Source organism: Drosophila takahashii, chromosome 2R (assembly GCF_030179915.1).
Source record: "Drosophila takahashii strain IR98-3 E-12201 chromosome 2R, DtakHiC1v2, whole genome shotgun sequence".
Taxonomy (NCBI): Eukaryota; Metazoa; Arthropoda; class Insecta; order Diptera; family Drosophilidae; genus Drosophila; species Drosophila takahashii.
The window spans coordinates 28,595,524-28,619,730 of NC_091679.1; the positions used below are offsets into that span (position 1 = coordinate 28,595,524).

At 41.5% G+C, this 24,207-nt stretch overlaps 1 protein-coding gene and 1 long non-coding RNA gene across 2 annotated transcripts in view; one reads left to right on the plus strand and one right to left on the minus strand.

The window, feature by feature from the left end:
* tei (teiresias) overlaps positions 1-24,207 on the minus strand; it is a 94,706-nt gene that overhangs the window by 4,588 nt on the left and 65,911 nt on the right. Inside the window, exons 6-9 of the mRNA XM_044392702.2 lie at positions 20,339-20,478; positions 19,606-19,735; positions 11,618-11,746; positions 11,015-11,215 (exon numbers count right to left, since the gene is read on the minus strand). Coding sequence (XP_044248637.1) covers positions 11,015-11,215; positions 11,618-11,746; positions 19,606-19,735; positions 20,339-20,478 — 600 coding nt within the window. The remainder of the gene's footprint in view (positions 1-11,014; positions 11,216-11,617; positions 11,747-19,605; positions 19,736-20,338; positions 20,479-24,207) is intronic.
* Positions 16,772-17,876, plus strand: LOC138912410 (uncharacterized). The gene is made up of 2 exons (XR_011417948.1): positions 16,772-17,655; positions 17,709-17,876. It is a non-coding gene; the product is annotated as an uncharacterized lncRNA (long non-coding RNA).

Genomic DNA, 24,207 nt, shown 5'->3' on the forward strand with positions numbered 1-24,207 from the left:
TTAAATTGCCCGCAGTTTGGGATAGGCAATGGAGTGGGATTCGCTACAAATAATCTTTGCGTGAAATACCAATAATAACAGGGAAAAACAAGGCAGCCTTAAAAGTCTCAGTTTATTGAGGGGAACCAAGCCAAAACAATAACAAGGCGGAAACAAGGGGGAAGTAATTGCAGCTCGCGAATGAATGAAAAAATCAATTATTTTTTCAGTTGTTGTTACTTATTTTCCTGTTTTCGAGGGCACTTCCCAACACTGTCCCGTTCCCAGCGATGCAAACGCAATTTACGCAGTGACGGGGCAAAAGGACAACAGCTTTCGGCGACGAGCAATCAATGGGGTGAAGCCCTGAGCTCCAAAAAGCATCTACCACTCCTCAACCAAAGTGTTGTAAAACGTTTTCCCCTCCTGTTGTTGCCTCACCTCCTTGCAAAGTTTTCGCACAAAAGGCAACTACGAAAAATTAAGTTAACTTTTTCGGGCAGCGGGAATTGAGTAATTTTCAGCCGTAAAACTTTATTATTTTGGACTGCAGGACTTCGCTGCGTCTGCCCCCCTCTCCGTTTTCCTTTGCCCATTGTTGTTGCAACAATTGTAGAACATGCAAAGTTGCTGTTATTGTTTAAATATTTATTTTCAGCTGTTGCAGCTGTAAATGCTGGCAGGAAAAGATGTCTAGTGCCCGAAAGTGGGCAAAAACATGCAAATTTCATTGGGCCAACGAGGAAGGAGGAACCGCCAAAGCAACTCTTCGGGCAATGGACCAAAGCAACGTGTAATTACATTAAGCCAGCCGAATTTAGCAACACTTTTGAATGGTCTCAAACGCGAAAAGAGAACCAAGTGCTGGAATGCTGGAACTTGTTTCGAAAAGTGGCCTCCAAATTAGGGAATAAAATAATATTATTAACTATAACAGTCCACTCCCGTCTATTTTAAGCCATTATGTTTGCTTAGTTTCTAATCTAAATTAAAATGGTTGAGTCTAGAAGTCGTCGTAGGTAGTGGTCCTGATTTAAATCCCTGGGTATTATTTAAATGGGCAGTTGTATGTGCCAAGATGCCAAAGAAATGGCATAACGGCTCAGATTAGAGCCAGCAATTACAGGTGAGCGGCGCCAGAAGACCTAAACAGCTTGCCAAACATGCCCGGGGGGCATGGAATATCTCTCCCTCTCTCCCTCTCCATTCCGGCCCACAGTATGCAGAGCTCCATGGATAAACGCTAAGATAACAGCAATCCGACAGGCAGCAAGTGAAAATAACAATCATAATATTAAATTATGCAATGGCTGCCCGAGGAGCATTACGAACTGGACGTGGATCCGTGAGTCCGGATATGGAGGGCAGGGGCAGAAGAACAGGACTTGCTCCATGTTCTGGCCCTGAATAATTAATAAACATTGTGTGCACTTAATGCAAAAAGCTGCAAATAAAATTACCAACTGCCCGGCTCGTTGTGTACCGAAATCATTGCCGGGCGTTGAAAAAAACAAAGGAACACAAAAACAAACCGGGTCCGAGGCTCAAATTGAAATTACGTGCCCGGGCTGAGCAATCAAAGAGGGATTAGCGGGTTGTTTCTGCTTTTAGTTTGCCATTTGTCACTTGCCAATTGCACGGTAGCCACCACCTTTGGGCGCTTTTAATTGAATTTATTGTCGACGAGGCGGTTGTTGAATTATTGATGGCCGCGATGACAAGTTAACCCAGTGAAGGATGCGACTTTCAAGCAGGTCCAAGGCTTTTCGGCATTTATCTTAAGTTCGGCAACTTTTTGGGGCCCAGCATAAGCTGCTCAAAAATTAATGAGCCAGCTGGGCGGCCCCGTGTCGCTTGTATTTAGCCAAGAGGTTGAAAAACTTCACCGGGTAATCTTGTGTTTGTGCGGTTTGCTCGGCTTTTGAAAGTCGGAGCACGCGTTTTCCGGGCGATTTTAAGAACCGCTGCCCGGCGGCATTAGGAATTTTAAATGAAATGTACTCGGCTATACAGACAAAGAAACCTTTCCATGGGTTAAATTCCATTTGATTTAAAAGTGCTTTTAATTACGTTTTAAACAATTTAAGTTTGGGTTTAAAAAAATTTAAAATAAAATTTGTAAAAATATAATTATTAAATTGTTGTTTTTAATTTTGATTTTTGCTTTACTTGAATTAATGATATTTTTCTAACTTTCGACCGCTTATTTCTCTGTGTAGCCATAAGCATCTCCACCGTTCTAAGAACACCTATAGGATACTTTACTTTTCCTAATTGAAATCCCTTCAAGTATGTCGACTTCAAAGTCAATTGCTCGGGGACAACTGCACTGCTCTACAAAATCCGAGCGAGGAGAACTGGGCCATTAGGAGTGACCAAACAAACTTTGATGCTGCGATGACCTCTAAGTGGCGAGAGGACCGGACCGAGATCTAGACAGAGATTGATATACGGTGGAGGTAAAGTGCAGCTCTAGTTATATCAGGGTTATCTTTTCACTCTGCCTCTTTTCAGATCCTGTGTGTGTGCTCGTCCGCACACTCGGGTAAATATCTGTAACCCAAATCTTGGAAATTTACAAAGCGCGCTTCTATGGCTGGCAACGTTGTCAACACAAATTAAGCTAGCATGTAAAGTTGAATGGGATGGTGTGGGATGGGAAAGTATGGTATAGGATGCTTTAGGATGGAACCCCATCCCGCCGTAGTTTACGTATTTAAATATGCTCTTTCACTTTCAATATCAAATGAGTGGCTGGTTGGCAACTTTTGCCTGGCAGCAAGATTGCAACTTGCAGATACACGGATACGTAGATACTTTGGCCGGGACCGGCAAAGTTTGCCAAATACGTATGAACGTGTGAGCGCATGGAGCCGAACTTTGAATGAACAGCTTCGTATGAAACAGCAACCCAATTTGAGACAGTCCCCCCGTTTTCCGCCCCCTCCCCGGGAGCTATTGCAAATTGCACAAGTTGCCAAAAATCGCTTCACATGTGCCACTTAAAGTTTTCGGTTTTTGGCCCTGCTCTGTCCTGCAGTTTGCCAACTTGCAAGTTGCCAGGACCTTTTTCCCCCCAGCATCCGACCGCACTATTTTCCAGGCTACCTGCCACTTGTAAATTTAATAAATTTTTGCATTTTTTGTTTGCTTACGCCGGGCCGTGAAAGTGAGATGTCAGAAAAGTTTTAAGTGATGTTGGTAAACACACAGAATTATGGTTAAACAAGATGAAAGTGAAGTCAAGGGGAATGACAAAGTTTGATGGAATCGAACGTTCATTTAGAGTTGGTTTGCACAGAGTGTAACTAACTAACTAACTAATGTTTGCTAAACAATGACACAAATATAATGACATTTTTAAGTACACTAGATGAGATCCAATATATTCCTGAATATCACTTCGTTTTCGCTCTTTATAAGAACTTTTCTCGTAATTTAATCTGGAAAACTGGAAAATTTCCAGCTCAAACTGGCTAAGCACAGTTTAACCTTTCAATGACGAAAATAAGTTGTTATTTTATAACATTATAATAGTTTTTTACAATATGTATTTATGATATATACTTTGAACAGAATTTTAAAATATGTTGCTTAGAGCTCTCTTTATAGCCTTCAATACGTTCCATTCGTCTATAGACTCTAGAGTAAGACAAAATATTCCAAAAATTCCGACTGGAGAGTTGGGTTTATGAAATGGAACGTTCATTTCCGATTGTCAGCCTGAGTAACTAAGGGGTTAAAGGACCCAAGGGAGGCTTCAGACCCCGCCCGCTGGAAAATCAGCCGCACCTGGCGCCAGGACCCCTCGGTTGCCCCAATATATTTGCGTAGGCGCCTGATAAAATTGCCTGTCCAGTGGCGAACGGTGCTCCAATGTTTGCGGTTATGGCGATTGCCAACCAGACACCACGCCCCCCGCTGTACGCCCCACGCCCCCAAATGGGTGTCGCTGGATGTGCGTGGGTGTGCGTGTGGCAGGCCTATGCTTTATCGTCTGACATTTGACATTTTTATTAGCTTTGCGGCGACGGCGTTTAATTACTTTCCACACTGCGAACAATGTCCGGCATTTTTATATGCACTTCCTGCCCGGCGAAATGCAATTAAAATATGCATTTGAGTTAAACGCCAGGCCATTGACCGGCCCAAAAAACACGCGTGGACAGCTCATTATCCTATGAAAGGCGAATGGTACTAATTTTGACATCGGTAATGAGTCATTAAACTCCAGCTGACTGCTCAACCCATTAAGATCACTGCCTGGTACATATTTTCCCCTCCCCCTTATCCATTATCCACTTGAGGCTGAGTGGCAGGGGGTTGACATCGTTGTAGGGCAACTCAGCAGCCCGCTTATTAGTTTGGCGCAAAACCAGCGAATGTGGCTGCCGCTGGGCACAATTGGTGGCTGCGATTTCAGAAGGGGTTGACATCCACCCGACCAGCCAATCTCCTCCTGCTGGCAACACTCGACGTCTTGTGGCGCGGAATTTGCATGCTCGAGTGCGGAAATCAAAGGCATTTTGCTAATGTTTTCGCAAACCAAGTGTGAATCGGTCAAGTGGCGGGAATTAGTCTTGATTTTGGCCCCTGAGAGGTCACACAAATAGGGCTGTCAGTTTGTTTTACTGCCCGCATCCGGCGGGTCTGGGTTGGGTTGTTCGGCTGGACCGCTGGCGACATTGCGACGTCTGGTGGCGTCTATTTGCACAACTTTTTCAGCTCATTTCCGCTGCAGCTGCAGACAGCCCGAAATCCCCACAAAAGTTACCCACCAGTGCTGCCAGTTACCCAACTCAAAAACAATACAAATTAGTCAGATGGGATAAAAACTATGAACAGAAGAAAAAATTGATTTTATATGTTTTTATTTGCTTATTTTGTAATATTTAAAAACAAAAAAAAAGGTTATGTTTTCATATATACGTTTATTAAATACAAACAGAAAAAATGTAATAAAAACGTTTACCTAAAATTATGGCCCTTCAATAATATTTTAGAAAAAATGACGTAAAAAACTATTATTACACTAATTAAATATTTCATACAAAAAAACAAAAAAAAAAAATGAAGAAGGATTTAATAATTCCAGTAGGATATTTTCAGCCAAGTTGAAAAGGGGACATATCTGTCCGAAACACGACAAATTGGCTGAGCTGCTGCTGCTATCCCTGTCCCGTTTACACTTTGCATGTCTCACTCGCTCTCTCTGCTGGAAATGGCCAAAAATGATTTCTGCAACTGTCTGAAAAGTTTTCACATGCAGCCTTGGCAGCCATTTTTTAGCTTTCCGGGGTGTTTTTGATGACAAGTTTCTGACTTCATATTTTAACTAACGACTCCAGACAGCCACCCACACAGAGATTGGAAAAGAGCCGGCAACACATATGGAAAATTATAATTTAGTCAACAATTTTTTAGCTCCAACTGTGTGTGTGCCTGTGTGTGTTCTGTAGGAAAATTGAAGCGTAAAAATTAAGCTTGAGTGCGTTCTGTGCAAAAGACAACACACCGAAAAGGACACAAAACTGTTGACAACTTGCAGCCAGGACGACAGTAATGAGTCAGGGAAAGTTCTGGCATTGCATTCGGGCAAATGTTTTTCTTTTGCCTTTCCAGGAAAACTATTTCGAATGCACATCCCCTTTGTGAGCAGGAAACTGAGCCATTTGGCTTGCTTATAATTAGGAGAAGTTGGAATATTTACCCAGCAAATCAATCGGAAATCGAAGTGAGGGCTTTTGCCATAAAATTGCCGGGCTGAAATCAAATTATTTTCGAGTCCCAAATCGTACTTCAAAGTATTTTTCAGACGGCGGTTAAACTATTTACCAATTTATCAGGCATTCCCCTGGGTTTCCTTACCGAAAGACTTTGAAGTTTTTAATTCATTTCAACCCTCGGCCAATCCATTTCAAAATCGTTTATCTAATGCTCAAGATCGTTCTTTGGGGTGGGGCTGAGAAGCATTTAACATGCAATTTAGCGCAGCTGCTGTGAAAATTCCAGGCTGTCCTTAAAGTCTTGTCGCAGGGCGCAATAAATTGCCATTTAAATGAGGCACAAATGAAAAGCAAGGGGAGGCCAAAAAAAATTCTCATTCGCATATTTTATGAAAGGGAACACCAAAAAAAAAAAAAGAAGAGAACAAAATTGCCAACCCCGAACTCCAAACCTAATGAGTAGAAACAAAGCAATATTTGCTGGCAAACGCGCCAAATTCCGAAAGCAAATTTGCCAAGAAGAAAAATTACGCATGGAAAATGGAAAAATGCGAAAATATTTCCTCCTCATGCGTTGATCAAAAGCGAGGAACATGCATATTACAAATTAGCATGCATAAAACAGGGCCGAGAATGGAATGGCCAGAAGTGGGCGGGGCTACTCGAGTGTGCCAGGGCATAAAGCAATATTTATGTTCTCGTATCGCTTGAGGGGAGCTGCGATGGGTTGGCCCGCGTTTCTTGGTCTAAATTAAGCGTGGAATATGCGTGGAAAAGCTTTTATTAAAACAGGCCGAACTCGGGTCTCATTGTACTTCAGACAGCTCTTCCGCTTTTGGTTCCTTGGTTTCTGGGGTCTCTAATAAAAATTCCGCAAATAATCATTAAGAGCAAGCTTGGCATTAAGCAAAGGGAATGCAATAAGGTTGACAAGATGGATGCTATAATATAAGTTAATGTTGTAGTCAATGGGATTTAGAAAAAGAAAACTGGGATTAAAAGGAGTTCGTTCTTTAAAATAAGAAATACCTAATTCGGGTTGTTTATACGATCAATAGCGCTATCGATACTTTCGATAGTTATACTCGTTACTCGTAGAGTAAAAGGGTATATTAGATTCGTGCAAAAGTATGTAACAGGTAGAAGGGAGCGTTTCCGACCCTATAAACTATATATATTCTTGATCAGGATCACTAGCTGAGTCGATTTAGCCATGTCCGTCTGTCCGTCTGTCTGTCCGTCTGTCTGGCTGTATGAACGCTGAGATCTCGGAAACTACAAAAGCTAGAAGGTTGAGATTTTCCACGCATATTTTTGGGCTTCCTACGCAGCGCAAGTTTATTTCAACCGAGCGCCACGCCCCCTCTAACGCCCACAATCGCCCACTAACGATTTTAAAATGTGTCTGGCGCCCAAACCTTTAAAGATTTCCGAGAAGTATAAATGCAATTTTGTTGTGCATATTTATACCTATCGAAATGTAGAAGATATTTTTCAAATCGGACCATTCATTAAAAAGTTATACGCAATCAAAATTTCTATATCTATCTCCCTCGCACTCCCTTTAGCTGAATTTCGATTATTAGTCGGGACACCAACCCGAGTACAGCGTTTGCACTCCCGTTAGCTGAGTGACGGTATTAGATAGTCGGGACACGAACCCGACTATAGCGTTCTCTCTTGTTTTAAAATTAGAATGGCTTTGTCCCATTATCAATAGTATCGCTCAGCTTTACATTTTTTATTTAATTTAAATTTTATTTTACATGTTTTTGTTGATAACAAGACGGTATTTTACGAACGTTTTTTGAATATTTTTTTTATTTATTTTATAAAGCCAAAATGGTCGATGGTTTACACAACCCTACACCTACTCTTAGTTTATCATGGTGTCAATCTTGGGAAACGGTCGACTGCATGTCAGCTGGCTTTAATGGCAGTCCATTTATGGTTATTTCTTATTAAAATCTACTTTGCCACAACTTTTCGCAGCATTTGTTTAAATTACTTAAAATTGCAATGCATAACGGGGAGAAAAAACGCTGGCGAGCAGGCAAAGTCGACTACTGAGCTACTTTTGCCAACTGCCAGTTAACATATGCATAGCCGGCCACGCCTTCTCCGCCCACACACACACACTGTCAACAAGAAAACGCCCACATAAAGTTAACGACAGTGAACGAGGGCAAAAAGAAACCAAAAAAGATGGCGAAATTGTGAGAGAAAATTGTTATTTAATTTGTGTGAGTGCTGAACATTTTTGCAGCTGCTGTTGCTCAAGTTCTTGCTGCAAAACTTTTTGCCCAGCACACGCACTAAACTTTAACACAAGCATAAATTTGGGCGCACACAGATACTCCGTAGGGGTGTGTGTGTGTGGGTAAGTAAGTGCACTTTGCATTGGGGCCGCCGCGAATCCTTTGGCTTTCTTCAAAATTCATATGCACATTTATTTTACTCACAGCCCGCTTCTCAAGTAGCTGCATATGCAAGTAGGTGCAGGCAGCTTCGCTTCTTATTTGTTGCATAATTTCCGCCCACCGCCAGCTTTTTTCTTGGCTTAAACGAAGCGTAAAGGCAACACAGGCTGCAATTTTAAGTCACGAGTTCATTAGGAGAGCCGAGGAAAACAATAGGGGGTGCATAAAACTTTCATATGCATAATGAAGACCCCCAGACCCCCTGCAAAACGACCGCCCTGCGCTCGGACTAATCAAAAATGTCAACGAAGCAAATGATTGAGGCCGTAGTAATCCCTTTGTCATCGCTTTTTGGCCTTCTCCATTTGACTTGGTAATTATGGACAGGTAATCAGTGCAGCTCACGGGTTGAGGAGCGATTATGAGGTTCTATTGGTGGGATTCTCATGATGAAGCTAAAAGAATTCCCTTCTTTTATGATGGGTTGAAAGAAATAATTGTAGATTTATAAATTTTCAAATGTAATAAATAATTTAAAAAAATTAACAATTGATTTTAGAAAATGTTAAAAAAATTAACGAAAGCCAATATAAAGTTAACCCATCTTTAAGAATTTAAATAAAAGTACTAAGAGTATTATTGGAAGAGATTCAAAGAATACTTAAAGAATTTGTGTAAGTTTTATTTCTTGCTTTATTGAGCCCATAAAGTTCCAGTTTATCTGTAAATAGTTCCTGAACAGTTTACGATAGTAACAATTGTAAATGCTATTATTAAAAGCATAATTTTGTCCAGTGAGCTGTATAAACGACAATCGAGACATTTTTTCCTGTGCTTTTTTTTCGTTTCAAAGAAATGCGAAACTTTGCAGACAGTCGAAGACAACTTTTTCGTAGTTGCTCTTTGTATTTTGTTTAATTTTACAAGCAAACACAAATAGTGGAAGTAACTAAAGCATCCCAAGCTATCTTGGCAGACACACACAACTCCTAAATGCGGAGTACTTTCTTCGTTCTTTGCTGCTGGGCTTTGAATTTAATCTATTGTATGGCTGCCCTATCTCTGCAATTTTTTCTCTGTATTCAACCCTCTCGCTCGCTCGGCTTCTCTGTTATCCTGACGACTTTGACTGGAAGCCTGGGAAACCGTTTGCAGTCTGCCTTTTGATAAATATGACTATTTCACGCTTCCCATCGCAAAACCCCCTTCGTTGTTTATTTGCGTTAAGTGTTAGCAGCCACGCTTGCTCCATTCCGAGCACCCTTACTCACCCCCACTCACCCTCATCCCAGTTTTCCACTTTCCCGGCTGCCTGGTATTTTGTTTATCTAGCACTCAATTTCGCAGTTTTAATGACAAACTGTCTTACCTTGAAATTGCATGCGGGAGCATTATAAGTGTCTCCATTTCGTGTAGAACACAGACATCCACATCGACTATCCCACGCCCACCCACCACCGCCCCCTTTTCGGTTCTCGGGCAAGGACTTTGTTTGATTGCTTGGCTTCGCTCGTCCGGAGATCTAGGAGCCACTGTGTGAGCCGAGCTGAGCTGTTTCATGTTTGGATTGCACTCGAGGGTAAGCTTGGCCAGGTCCTCAACTCGTCCTGCTCCTGGCAGAAGCCCCTCGATCTCCATCTCTATGTCCACCTCCGAAACCCCTCGACCACTTGGCAAGTTTTATTGTCTCAATGTCCACTTGGCTTTTGCCTCAAGACAACTTAATGCGCTTTGCTGGCAGTAGACAACTGGAGGTGATGTGAAGTCAAAGCAAACGCATTTTCCTTAATTTCCGGCAGCATGATTTCCAATTTTTCTCTCAAATTCCCGTACACTCGTCTATCGTATACTTAATACATCTGGCAGGAGGCAGGAGGAAGTGCGCAAGCTGATTGGAATTGCCTTTCGCAATGTCATCAATCATGCGTCGTTTTCCACACGCCCAGGCAAAGATTTTGACAAGTGTCAATGCGACAAGAGAACGACCGATAAGCCCGACTATAAAAGAGCCCGAGAACAGAAAGCTCAGGAGCGGGGAAAGCTGAGGAAAGCGGGGGAAAACGGTGGAATCGTTGGGGAAAATCACATGCAAAGTAAAATGTCGAACTTCTGACAGCAAGAAAATAAAACTTTTCATTTGTTTTCCTTGGCTCTGCCGTGTCCCGAAACTGCTGTCAAAGTTTTTAATGTTTTTAACTCCTCGCTGTCACCTGAGCAGCCACCCATTCGGAAAAACCACCCATCGCCCACAAAAGGACCCCTCCTCGAAAAAGTCAGCCGAAACTGGGCCACACCCAATTTTCAGGAGCTGCAGCTTCACTTCGTTGATTGGACTGCCGGGTCCCTCTGGTGACCTAGGGGATTCTTAGAGAAGTGTGACTAACTCTCAGGTGACTGAAACGAATTATGAGGCCAGCTATATCTTTGATTTTAAAAAATACCAATTATATCTAGCTATTCAAATGCCTGCTTTAAACATTTATGAAGCTTTTGCCGTTCACACAACTTCAATACAAATAAAAATTAAATTTATATTTTACATCAACTACTTATTTCGCCATTTTAACGTTGACTATGAGACGTTCCAACAAGGCCCCAGTACAATCTTGATTGCAAAGCAATTCGATTCCAATATTTATCCTTAAACATATTTTGACAATATTACCACTCCTTCGGCATATGTTTATTCGAGTTAAAAACCAAGTACATAATATAATTTATCAGGCCATAGCTTAAAGAGCGTCTAAATAGCGTATTTATAAAAGAAAGAAATAGTAATATAAAATATTCGGATATGCTTTTGAAAATAAAACATCGTAAAACATCTTAGAGGCTAGATAAAACATCGTAAAACATCTTAGTGTCTAGATAGTCTCTCATTTCACTTACCCTTCACGGAGACCGTGACGCTCTGCAGGACCTCCAGCTTCTTCTTGTTGGTGGGCGATTGGCCCACACACTTGTACATGCCCGCGTCCTGGTACATGACGTCCTTCAGGGAGAACTGGCCCGTTGGCTGGCTGCTGCCATAGCCAAGGCCACGCAACCGGGCCGAAATGGGGTCCAAGTGCGACCAGCAGCCGAGGGAGCCTAAAACGAGGTAGACGGAGGGGAAGGATGAAAGCCAGGGCATAATTTAATTAATTGACTTCCAGGGTTCTCGGCACGCAAGTTTTAATTTCTTTAATTGATGCGTCACTCCCACGGACGCCGAGCCATTTGTCTATCTTCGCCATTTGGCCAAAAGTGAGCAAAGTAAATTGCACGCATAATTAATTTCCAATTGCGCTAATTAATGAAGAGGCGTTCAAAAGGCCACCACTCGTTTCGTTTCGTTTCGTTTGGATCGAACGAAAGTAAAATGTAAAATGTAATTACGGCCTAGACGCATTTGTCATTCTAAATGGGCCACGAGCTCCCGCCCAATAAGCTTGTTTCCTTTGAAGTTTTTGGCCAACGGTAAATTGGTAGTTGGCCATTCATTCTGCCTACCTTGAGGACACTGCAGGGTTACCGCTCCGCCCAACTGCACTTCCAGCTGGCCCTTGTTGGGATTGTGCGAGGCAGCTGCCACGGAAACATCCTGATCATCCGGCTCCGAGGTCACATCCACCGAATCGACTGAAAAGATAAAGGACACAAAGCAGAAGCCGTCAGTTAGGGCTGCAAACTTCAGACCACATGCGGCCTAAGCGTACACGGAGAATAATACTGATAGGTTTTAATAATGTATTATTTATGTGATTATATTTGTTATTCAAAAGTTCGTCGATTTATTGCTTATTTTGTTTTATTTTATTTTCTATTTGTATAATTCAGTTTATAAAAGAACATAAATATAATTTTCTCTTAAATTTTCATCAAAAAATATTTTAAATTGATGTATATTTCGAATATTAAATATTGAAGGCCAAACCATTGAATCGTTTATTTTCAAACCGCCATTTTGGCGCTGTGCGAATCCCAGGACTGTTGGCAATTGTCAAATGTGACAATATTTCAATGACAGAGCCAGCAACAAATTGCTGACGCGATGCGAACACCTGAGTCACTCCGCAATGAGTTGTCACTTCCGTTTTGATGCCAACTAAAAGTGAAAATCGCTGCTCAGCTAGCTGGAAAATTGCCTGCGCTGCAATCTTCTTTGCCGCAAATTCATAAATACATATATTTTATGCTCGTTTCCGGGGGCGGGAAGAGGCCATAACGATGCTCCATTCTAATTTTCAAGGAGGATGGTGAAGGGGGAGGGGGCTGGAGGACGCACACACTCGCATATTTTCCACTTTCCTTGCCGGGGGCTGGCTTTAAATTTCAGGGCGTCCTTTGTGCGGCGTACTTTATGGCGCTGTTCATGTTACGGTATAAATAACAATTTTCCCTGACATGTGCCCAAAAGTATGCGGCCAGGTAGCAGGTCCTTTGTCTGCCACCGGATATCATAACAATAAGTTGCCAAGTGGCGACCAGGCTGAAGAAAAATGCGATGATGATGGAGACAAAGGCGTTTAGCCTTACAAAGTGTAGGAAGTTCGGAGGGAAACCGGCGAACTCCTCGGGGCAAGGGCAATCGTCAAATTAGCAGACCCAAAAGTGAGCCGCACAATTAACAGAAACTACTAATTACCGGGGAGCCTCGGGTACGTTTAATCGAAGCGAGGCGAAGCCCCCGAAGTTCCGCCACTGAGATTTCAGAACGGAGACAATTAGTTGTAAGCTCCTTTCGCCCCGGAGACCCTTCATCGCGTGTCAATCAGCCGGCAGCCAACCCTCGACAGGGGTTTTATTGCTGACAAAGGCAAAAGTCCTCCCCTCGGCGGACGGGCGTGTTACTTAGTCAAAATCACGTAGTTATAAAATTTTTTATTGCCCAACACAAAGGCGGACAAAGGCGGCGTCGCTCAAATTGACAACTTCAATGGCCAGCAGGGAATCCGAAGGGGGGTTGGGTTTGAGTACCAGTACGTATTATTCGGGTGCAGCTTTGAAACGGACTGAAACAAGAACCCTCTGCGCCGGAGTCCCAGCGAAAATGTCTAATGAGCTCAGCTCGTCTCGGCTCAACTGACAGACATTTGTCATTTGCCAAAAGCTGGCGGCGTGTTTTGGGGCGATGCGATAAGAAAAGTGTCTATAAGAGTCTAAAGGGGCTGGGAAAAATTTCCGAAATTGCCCATTAATTAGAATCATATCTAGAATATGCCAGCTTCACGTTTAGAAAAGTTTAAATTGTTTTATTTCGCCAATGAAAATGATATTTTTAAGGTTTTTGGGTAAAAAAAGAAATGAGGTCACTAAACCTCGTCTTAAAAAGTCTGCAAATTGTACATTATACTTTTATCTATACAATACAATATCCTTTCATCTAGATGACATATCGGACAAAGGCCCGAGTAAAAGTATGGGTGACGGCTGTCAAAGGAACATTATTAAACGATACATTAGACGCTCGAAGTACTCGGCTTAGAAATCGATTCCTTTCCCCGAAAAACAAACTCTTCAATATTTTCCCAACTTTTCCACACACGCTCACATTCATAATTTCGGCACTTGTTTCACGCATATTTTACTGAATGGCCATTCATAAAAGAGTCCTCCCACTCCGGCTGCCATCTCGAGAAAAGGGAGGGAAAACAAATAAACAAAGGCAAACAAATGGGCATCGAGTACCGCCCATATGGCGACACTGAAGGAGATTGAGAGGCAAAGGTCCTCGAGAGCGAAGGGAGAAAGTGATTCTTGCAGCATATCTTTGTGGGACGAGGCACACTCGAATAAATCCCAACTCATAACAATGGCAAATATGAAGGGCAAACAGCAAACACTAATGCAAACAAGGCGAATCAATATGCTGGGGCAGACTGAAGACCGAGAAGAGTTGCCCGCTTCTGGCCACCAATCCATTAATCATAACGCATCATCATCAGCCACGTTGGCGTTTTGCCTTCAAGGACCTTCGCTGTTCGGTGGATGGTGTTCGCCTGTCACTTTCAGGGATCCCATGAGAACTGCCGAACCCTCGCAGAGAGCGAAGTGTATCGATGTGTCGACACATCCTATCCCCTGTCCAAGGTGTGAATATGACGGGCCGGCATGATCCATAAATCCTTCAACAAACTGCAAAGTTTCACTCTCGCTGGCATAGTGCTGTGGGTGAAAAATTAAATTCCCCAACGGGGGGGCTATTTCAGCTGCTTTTTTCGCCTGCAATTTTCATTAGCCCCCCCCCGCCAACCCGGCAGCAGGATTAATTTGCATTTTTTCCGCTGGCTCTTCATCTTCGTAGTTAGTCATGAATATGAAGGAGGCCGACGAGAGGCGGCATCATCATCATCAACTCCAGCGCAGGATACAATCAGCTTAACTTACAAGCTGCATAAACAGCCAGCGGAAGCGGCAGAGAGCGAGCTCGGGCTGCTGTGATTGCATTTGTGTCTTGGTTATAAATTTTAATTCTCCCTGCAGCCCGAGGATTTTTCAAGACTTTCAGCGAACACGCGATTAATTTGCAATGAGTTGAAATTGAAGATGATTGCACTGGATGCACTGGCTGGAGATCCCAGAAGATAATAGGTTCATTTGGGGAGGGCGGATGCAAATTGGTGGGGCGCCTTCGAAGACACTCTGTTCTGCTCCACATCCATAAAAGATAATCTCTCGACAAAATTTACGTTTATGCCAGCGAGGCGAGGAGAAAAGTTTGCGGCCATAAAAAATACTTTACTCGAAGACATTTGTCCGCAATGAGTTTTTAATATTTCCTTAAGTTGCCCGGAAAAAAGGGACCCAGTCGAAATGAGTTTCGTTTCGGTTTCATCTGAGGCAACGGCAAATAAAATTTTATTGAAAATCTTTGCACAAGGACGAGGGACTGGGACCCTCGACACATACACATACCGAAACATAATCGCCTGCTATAAAAACAAAGGCAGCAAACAAAAAACTAATAATCGTGCGCGCCGATAAACACAGAAATTCAAGTTGGCCAAAGGACAAGGAGCAGGACATGGGACATCTCTTAGAGGGGTGGGGTGGGGAAGAAAAAACAATAAAGTTAAACCGCGATAACCAGCATGACAAAGGATAAAGGATAACATCGCCAAGGACTCTGCCAATCGGCGTAAGAAATGGCTCCCAATCGAAATGCTTACGACGGCGTGGAGAATTAAATTTTATTGTAATTCGCCAGTTCGGTTAGGAAAGGCTCGAATGTCCTGAATGTCCTGTATGTCCGCTGGGACTCGTTTCACAAGATGTGTGGCCTTCTGTTTGTTTCCCTGGCGGCGGAGTGGTTGACAATGTCCCAGAGTCCTTGTGGTGAGCTGGTGGTGCATTTTCTTGACAGTTGGCTGGGCAAATTAGTTCAGTGCGAGGCGAATGCAATTTGCACATGGATTTCGGTGGCCTGGTTAGCCGCAAAAGTGACTCTTGAGAATTGGGGGCGAGTTGGGTGATTTCTCTTGTTCTGTGACTTAAACAAAACCACACGAAAATCAAAGTCTTCGATTAAGGAGTTAGCTCTTAAGGGTTTTCCCTTTTAATTGATGAAATTGGATAGGTGTGCAAGATGAAAAGGTCTAATGAAAAACGGAATAGTGTAAATTAATATCAACAAATGGATTTAAAAACGTATTAAGCTATTTGATTTTATCAGAAAATATTTATAGCCTCTACACTCGGATGATAATTTTTAGTCAAATTTAAAATTACTTCAAAATATGTAATACAAAACTTTAAATCCAATCACCTTACATTTTACTAGAGTTTAAAGGTAATTTTGCTACATTTATGCCCATTATTGCCATATTATCGGATTACACTCAAAGTCTAAGTAATAAATATGTAGTTTAAACAACTCTTGATTTTCTCCCACACACTCCATATACTCACGTTTTTGAAGCCTTGTTTTGCCATAAGGCTCGGGAAACTTTCCCTAATTGCGCATTGTTCGAGCGAACGCCGTGCAGGCCACTCAACATTAATTAGACCCAATGAGAACTTTAACTCATTAATGAGGCTGGCAAACAGAACTTTGGTCAATGGGCCTGGCTTATGTTATACCTGAACGTGGCCCACTTGCGGAACTTGGATGAGTCCTTGGCTCCCCTTCCACCTTCTCCTATACGTCACGCTCGGCGCTCCTGTTGACGTACGTGTCAAATTAGCGACGTTTCAACAAGCTCGCCTGTGTCCTGCGTCCTGACTCCTGCGACCTGAGTCCTGCGCCCTGAGCCACGGCCATCGAAGCCTCCAGACGGGCGAATCAATCACGCGAAAGTGGCCAAACCGGCGCAGAAAACTTTGAGCAACTGCGTCAAATTGCCTACTTTTGCGGGCCCTCCGCATTCCGTTTTTTTTCGCTGTTTCTGTAGCTTTTCTCTGGCCATCGCTGATTGCTTTTTCATTGCAGTTTGTCAGCGGTGTCCTCGTTGTTGTCGACAGAAAAGTTTTCCCTTACCTGTGCTCTCTGAATCTCCACCTCCATTCTGCAGCTCAATGGCGGGATTCGGAGGAGGAAACATACACTCAAAAAATTATTTTTTCTTAAATATAGAAAAAAAAATTTTTTCTGTGCTTCAAAAAAATATTCTATAAAGAGGAAAAATTTTCTAATCTTCAGAAAAATGTTCTAATCTTCAAAAAAATTCTGAATTGAACGAGTTTTTTTAGAAAATATTTTCTGAAATACAGAAAAATCAATTTTTTTCTAAATTATAAGGTTTATTTTTCTAATCATCCTTTCTTTTTTTGAGGGTTAAAATCGCCATTGATTTTAGAAAAAAAAAGACTGAACTTTTCTAAAACTAAAAAAAAATTGCCATTAAAATTATAAATATTTCTACATAATAGAAATATTGTTTTTCTAATAACAGAAAAATTTTTTGAAGATTTTTCTAACATTTTGAAAAAAATGTGTGATATTAAGAAATATTTTTCTAGAAAATAAAAAATTTAACCGTATTTGATCGATTTCCTTTCTTATAGACTTTTTAGAAAAGTTTTTTTTAGCCTAAGAAAAAATCGCTATTAATCGAAGAAAATTTCCGGGATTGGTAGCCTAGGGGTCTAACGCGTGCGTGCATGCATATGTTATTCAAGCTTGCGGCTGCAAGAGTGAGTTCAAACCCACGTCGAGACGAAAAACTCGTGGTGTCTTTTTGTTTTTTTTTTAACACTAATAGTTACATATTAATAAAAAAAATGTATTGCATTTTGTTTAAGTTTTTCAAATTTGAAACATTCAATTACTGTTACTATTGAACCATAATAAATAATAAATATATAAATATTAATATTAATCAATAAATATTTAAAAGTAAAATTAAATGATAAACTAAAAGGAATAACCAGAAGAAAGCCAGATCAATTTGAGTAAAAATAGGAGAACAAAATGTGAATAGACTTTGTACAGCGCCTCACGTGATGCTTCCGTGGCGTAGCTAGTAGAGTGCTTGACTGCAAACTGTGAGGCGCGAGCGGTTAGCGGTTCGAATCCCGCGTGCGGCGACCAAGATGTTTTTCTCAAAATAGTAAGTTATTGGGTTTTTATATTTATAATTTGTAATTTGTACACTCATTTCAGTTCCAATTTGAAACCACCCATGTGCTCAATTAAAGGAAATTAAAATAAGGTGACAAACAAGAACGAAAAAAAAAACAACACAAAGGCCGTGGCGTCACAGAAACAACCGGGTATAATTCCGAAGCCCGAAAATAGATTTTTGTATTTTCTGAATTTGAGAAATTTTTTTTTTTTTATTTAAAAAATATTTGTCTATATTTAAAAAAAACCGTATTTCTATTTTTTAGAAAACCTTTATTTCTAAATTCTAAGAAATAATTTTTTACTTTCTAGCAAAATATTTCTAAATTGAAGTCTATTTTTTTTTGATTTTTAGAAAAAACGTCTTTGATTTTAAAAACCTACTTTCTTTAATATAGACAAAATCGCCAGTAAAGCAAATTCATAGGCGATTTTCTAAAACCAAGGGCGATTTCAGTCGATTTTTTTTTTGGGTGTATCGTCAGCAATTAAGCCCGCATTCAAACGTCTGTCTGGGATTTTGGAGCAGCAGATTTCACAGCTCCCCTCACTTAAATGCGATTTATCAGTTTTTTCGACCCCCCGCCAGAACCGACTTAAATTTCGTGCCTTTCTCCCTCAAAATCTTCTCCGGCCGCCATTTATCATGGGTCGGGCAGCTGTTTTATAGTTTATGACAGGCAAGTCGTGTCTGTGCTTCTGCCATATCTTATAGGTACACATATATGCTGGGGGAAGGACGCCTGTTGTCGCAAATGGGGTTTAGATGCCGACTGCCGGCAGTTGGATTTGCCATTTCGGCAGTTTGCCCCGATGCGATCCGTTCGAGTTCGAGTTCGATAAAACGAAAACGTTTTACAAATTGATTTATGTGCTTAACATGTTGCCAGCTCAGCGTCTCTCACAATTAGATTTCGCTGGAAAATGCGGAGGAAAAGTTTGCTTTTCTTCCTCCTCCTGGCGGCGGCCCCCATCAATCATCGATAATGTCGATGGGGCGGCCGACTCCGTCACTTCTTGGCCTTTTCGTCCCATTTTTTTCGTTTTCTTTGCTATTCTTTTTTTTATTAATAAAGCATTTGTTTTCCCTATAATGAGCAACGACAGGCGGCTGTCAGGGGTGGCGAAAAAATCTCTCCCCAGGGACGATGGGCCTGCTGGCAGGGATCATACAAAAAAGTGGCAACACTTTGTCAAGTTGTTATTACCAATATTTTATTCCTCTTTTCCTTTTTGGCCATGATTGATGAGCGAGTTTGGGGCAGGACGATGGATTTTTTTAGAGCGGCAGTGCAGTTTTTCGTTTTCTCTTCTCGAATTGCATTTGCCGCCTAATGAGGCTGCAAATGAGTTTTCTCGAGACATATAATTCGATTCGGCGGTTTGATGGCTGCTTTTAGGCCGCCTGTCAGAGGCACAAATTCAATAAAAATATTTACCAGCATTAACACGCGTTGAGCGCATAAAGTGCCGAATACCTCAGACCCCTCAGCATATAAAACCCAACCCGCAAACGAGAAAATATTGACAGCAAAATGGCGCGTAAGCATAAATAGTAGAGGAAAAGCGGGGGGACACCCACTCAATGCCAATGCCAATGCCAATGAAATTTGCCACATTTTGCATATGACAGAGGGTGGCGCCACAAGGCGCCTCGCAAAGTGCCGGGAACATCCCCGAAAAAATCACACCGAATATTGTCCACAGCGCCATGTGCGAGTGTCGTAAAATGCTTGCCGATTTTTGTTCATTTTTTCGAGGGTTTTCGAGGGCTTTACAGGGTTTCGCGTGCTTTCAGGGGGTGGTGTTACACGTAATTTTACAGGCACAAACTAATGGGCAAAATATTATCACGCGCCATTTTTAAGGCAATTTCACGCATACGCGGTCTAATTTACGGCCTTACTGGCTGAAAGTTGGAAGTCTGAGTACTCACATCGCACGCTGAGGTAATAGCCAATCGACGAGTACTGAAAGTTGAGGTGCCGGGACGTGCACTTGTACCAGCCGGAATGCTCGCGCCTTATCGATGTGAAGTTGAGGAAACCATCGCCCGTTTGCGGCACCTGCAATAATCGAGAAATGGGAAATCAGAATGTTGGCGAATCACTTTGGCGGCGAAATGGGAAATGAGTTTGGCTCGTTATGCGTAAACAATTTTTGGTAATTAAGGCAAGGCAAATAGTTTCGCGCAAGTTTCGGCCTCGCCAGGTAGCGACAACTGCACGAAAATCCATTTAAAACTTGCTCCTTAGCCAAAAATACCACAAAAGGCCGAACTCCGATGGGCGGCCTACGAGTGCACGCATTTCCCACTTTTCCAGTTTTTCGCAAGTCCAAAGCACGGGAAAAAAATATTTGTAAATACTGGGAGAAGGAAAAGTACTTTAAATTTTAAATACTTACAAATATTTGATTAATTTAAACAGAAACTCTTTGTGATAAAACAAAGTTCTTTAACAAATATTTAAAACTGATTTATTAAATAATAATTACAAGTATTACAATGCAATAAATATATCTTTATAAAACCTTATAAAATATATTTTACGCTTTATTAAATAAATTAGTGTTAATAAATTATACACATATCTTATTCCTTTATTAAAATAAGACTTAAAAGTGTGCAGAATTTTTCCCGTGCACTTTTGTGATGGTCCCAAACTTACCGGCGTGTCACCGTCGTCCTTCTGCCAGCGCGGAGTGCTCGGGGGATTGGAGTCTACGTCGCACTTGAGGCTGACTTCGATGCCCTCGCGCAGCGGATAGCCGAAGCCAGGTGTGCGGGATATGGCGAAGGAGGGCGTGTCTGCAACGGGGACAGATGGTTATTTCGGCTTGACTTTTCCACAGATTTTTGGCGCTATCACAGACTAGACTGTGGCAACATCAACAAAATAGTTTTTTAATTAAAAAATTACTCAAAAGAAGGCGAACGAACTGAGGGCAAGAAAAAGAAACTTTTATAATTAAACTAAATGCAAACGGTGGGATCAGAGTCAAAGTATTGGGCCGCAAGGTAAATAAGGTTGTGTTAATTCAAATTACGAGTGGATTTCTTATTTAAAATGTTAATTACAAAAAATAACTGATAGCATATTTTGTTTTATTAAACCCGTTATACAACATTTCGAAGAAGTAAAAATTATGTTTGGATGTCCTTATTAATACCTATTGAAATTTAGAAGACTTTTTCAAATCAGATCATTCATTAAAAAGTTATGAGCAAATTAAATGAAAAAAGAAATTCAAGCAGTGCAAGCCTCACTGCATGTGTGTATGTCTTCATCTCTCTCGCTTTTCTGTTAACTGACTAACGGGTTTCTGATAGCGTTCTTTCTTGTTTTTGTGTTCTATTAATATTTTTAATATGTGATAGAAAACTAAGAACCAAACAATTAAATGCTTGCTTTTTTCGATTTGTTTAGACTATAATGCCCTGGTAATTGGCTTCCCTAATTGACTGTGAAATAGTTGCTGACTAATTAAATGTCAATTTCAAGCTGACAGCATTCAATTATCAGCGAACCACGTGTCAGTTGTTTCAGCGTTTCATTTAGATTGACCCCTGGACTTTACTTAGTTAGCGGCATTCTATTCATACTAGCATTTCCAATTTGGCGATTCTGTGCTCTTTATTTCTGCCGCCACAACTCAGTACGGTTGGCCCAAAAGTAATTCGATATGCGATTCAAAGTACAACTTCGATTTCAATCCCAAACTGCCAATCACAAATCCATTCAGTGCATGTCAAAAAGCCATCGACGAATTGTAAATCTAAATGTAAATGCAAATAATGGGATCGCTCCCGCCCAGTCGGACATGTGCACTCCCATTCAATGCATATTCATAGGCATAAATCAAATGTTTTTTAATTACTGCTGGCCATTTGGCAGGACTGCCCGAAATATGCTACCCAAATGGGCTTGCATTCATTTCAATCTTTTCAATTTTTCGGCGCACCAGTCAGTCGCCTTTTGTGGCCCTTTGTAACTAATACAATTTGATTAGGCGTCCGGAAAGTTTCAGCAGGGGCCGAGGGACAAATGAAATTTGTTTGTCGGTTGTTTGCCAAACTATTCAATTCAGCCTCGGATCCTCTTGATACACAAACATTGTGTGTCGACCAGCAGACAGCCGTCAGTCGTCAGACATCATACATATTTATGAATGGGCTGTATGTGCCGGTGGTCCATCAATTTGTTTACTCAAAGGGGGCTAGGAAATTGTTTAACTCTTTGGGCATATTGTTTTCGGGCAAAGAATCTTTTACTACTGGCCCTCTTTTAAATATGCACTTTGGCATCTTCGCAAATTGCTCAAATTAAAAGCAAAACGTTGGCCCAAAAAGCTCTAATTTAAATGGAAACCTGAATATTTGCCTTGAGTCCTTTGGAGTTCAGCTTTTTGCAGCTTAAATTGTTCAGCATTTTTCGGGCGGGCAGTGATCCCTGTCCCCATGTCCTTGATTTGCCTGTCAACTGTCTGCATAAAAATGCGCAAATTAAACGCAGCAGCAGCCATTACAGATACAGATACGGATACTGGGATGCAGGAATACTGGGATGCGGATACAATGTCTATGGCCTGGGCAAATGCTCTCATGTGTGTGCATTTTAATTTATACAGGCGCTAGAAAAAAGGGAGCGGGAATAATAAAAGGAAAAACAGGACGAATCAGGACGAACTTGTTCCTTCTTTTGTTGAACCCGGAAAACGTTGCGGTTGTTCTTGTTGCTGCTCCCGTTATTATTGTTTGAGGCCTTGTGCTGTTGTTATTGCGGTTTTTGCAATTTTCATGCCTGGCCAAAGCCAAAGCCCACACACAGAAACACACACAAGCGCACACCGACGAACACACACGCAAAACATCAAGGACTCTCTGCCATGCAAATCCCACACGGCTTTTCTATATTTTCCAATCATTTTCATGGTCTCTCCACTACCTGGGCATTTGTCAGGGCATTATGCGGCTTCACGGACATTAATAAAGCAAATAACTGTGGTCCGTCCCCGGATCCTGCGCTGATTGAGACCCTCCTCAGGGCGAGGACCCTGGCCAGGACGTGTGTGCGGCTTTTTGCTGCCAATTAGTGCTAGTCTTCCAATTGTCGCCTCGCTTCGCCTCATCCAACTCATCCAACCGGCCATTGGACCATTGGCATTGATTCCCAATTCCATGTCCGGTTGCGTCACTTTTGCGGCGTCCACAGGACTCGTATCTTTATTTCCCCGTTTTGTTGTGGCTGCTGCTGCCGGCATGCATATTGTCCACCTCAATTGGTCACGAACTTGGCAGGGTCCCATTTAAAGTGATGCTATTGTTGAGCGGTTGGCATCATCTCAGGTGGAATTCGGTTGATGGGTAAGAGGGTTAGGGGATAAACCCCTGAACGACCAGCTCACCATGAGCATTTTCTGTAATAAATTGTATTCAAGGATGTTGGGGTCACCAATCAATATCCTGAGCGGATCATAACTTGCCTTGAAATATTTCCTGGCTCTACATTATTATTTCTTGCGAACTTCAAGTAAAATAAGTTTAATGGGTTTTATGGAAATTAAAGCTCTTGTTTTCCGTCCACTTTTTTTTTGACACCTCCTTATTTTTAAGCTAATTGAGAGCCCGGCAATCCTCTGGGGCCCTGACTTTCCATTAATTCCCTTCTTTTCGCTGCTGCTTTTGTTCCCTGCATTTCAATTGTACGTAGGCGTCCCTTTCTCAACTGTCGCGCTTTTCTTTTTTTTTCGCCCTCCTTCGGCCAGTTTCATTGCAATTTGATTTCGTTTTTCACCCGCTCCCTTTTTGTGCTGTTTCAATTAATACAATTTCACCTTTGCTTTCAGTTGCTCCGTTGACTTTGTTCACTGCAGGTGCATAATAATTTTCCCTGTTGTTTTATTCTCTGCCCAACTCGCCCTCAGCTTGAAATTCTGGCCGTAGCTCTTGTCCCGGCTTGTGGCGTGTGTTAACTTTCGCAATTTAACTTTTCAATCAACATTTACTTTTGGTTTTCACTCTTATTTACATCATTCCACTCTCGTTTTTTGCCCTCCTTGGGGTAATTAAACACGGGAGATTTACGGCCTGTTTGGCATTTATTAAAAAGTTTTTGTGACCTTAGCACGATGACTCACTGAAGCATTAGTTATTTCTGGGATAAGTGTAGTTATTCCGGTCTAAAAAGTCTTGGAACTTTTTTTAAATTGGGTCTTTAAAATATGAAGTATGGGCATTTGTTAAGAAGAAGCATTTGACAAGTGCTTGTGGGATTTTTCGTTATAAAGAGATAAAAAATCTCCTTTTAATAAACGAATTCTCGTAAATTTCATTTTCCAGCGCCAATTCATACACACAAAAAAATTTGCTTGGTAAAATTTACCAACAAAGATAGTTACGTAACTATTAAAGTAGTTACGTGTATTTTGTTTTTGCTTTGGGTGTGTGTCTTTGCTAATTGTGTGTATTTTGTTGTTGTGGAATAACTATTTACTTAGTAGAGTTGACAATTTTGCTGGTTGGGGCCTGTTTGACAAT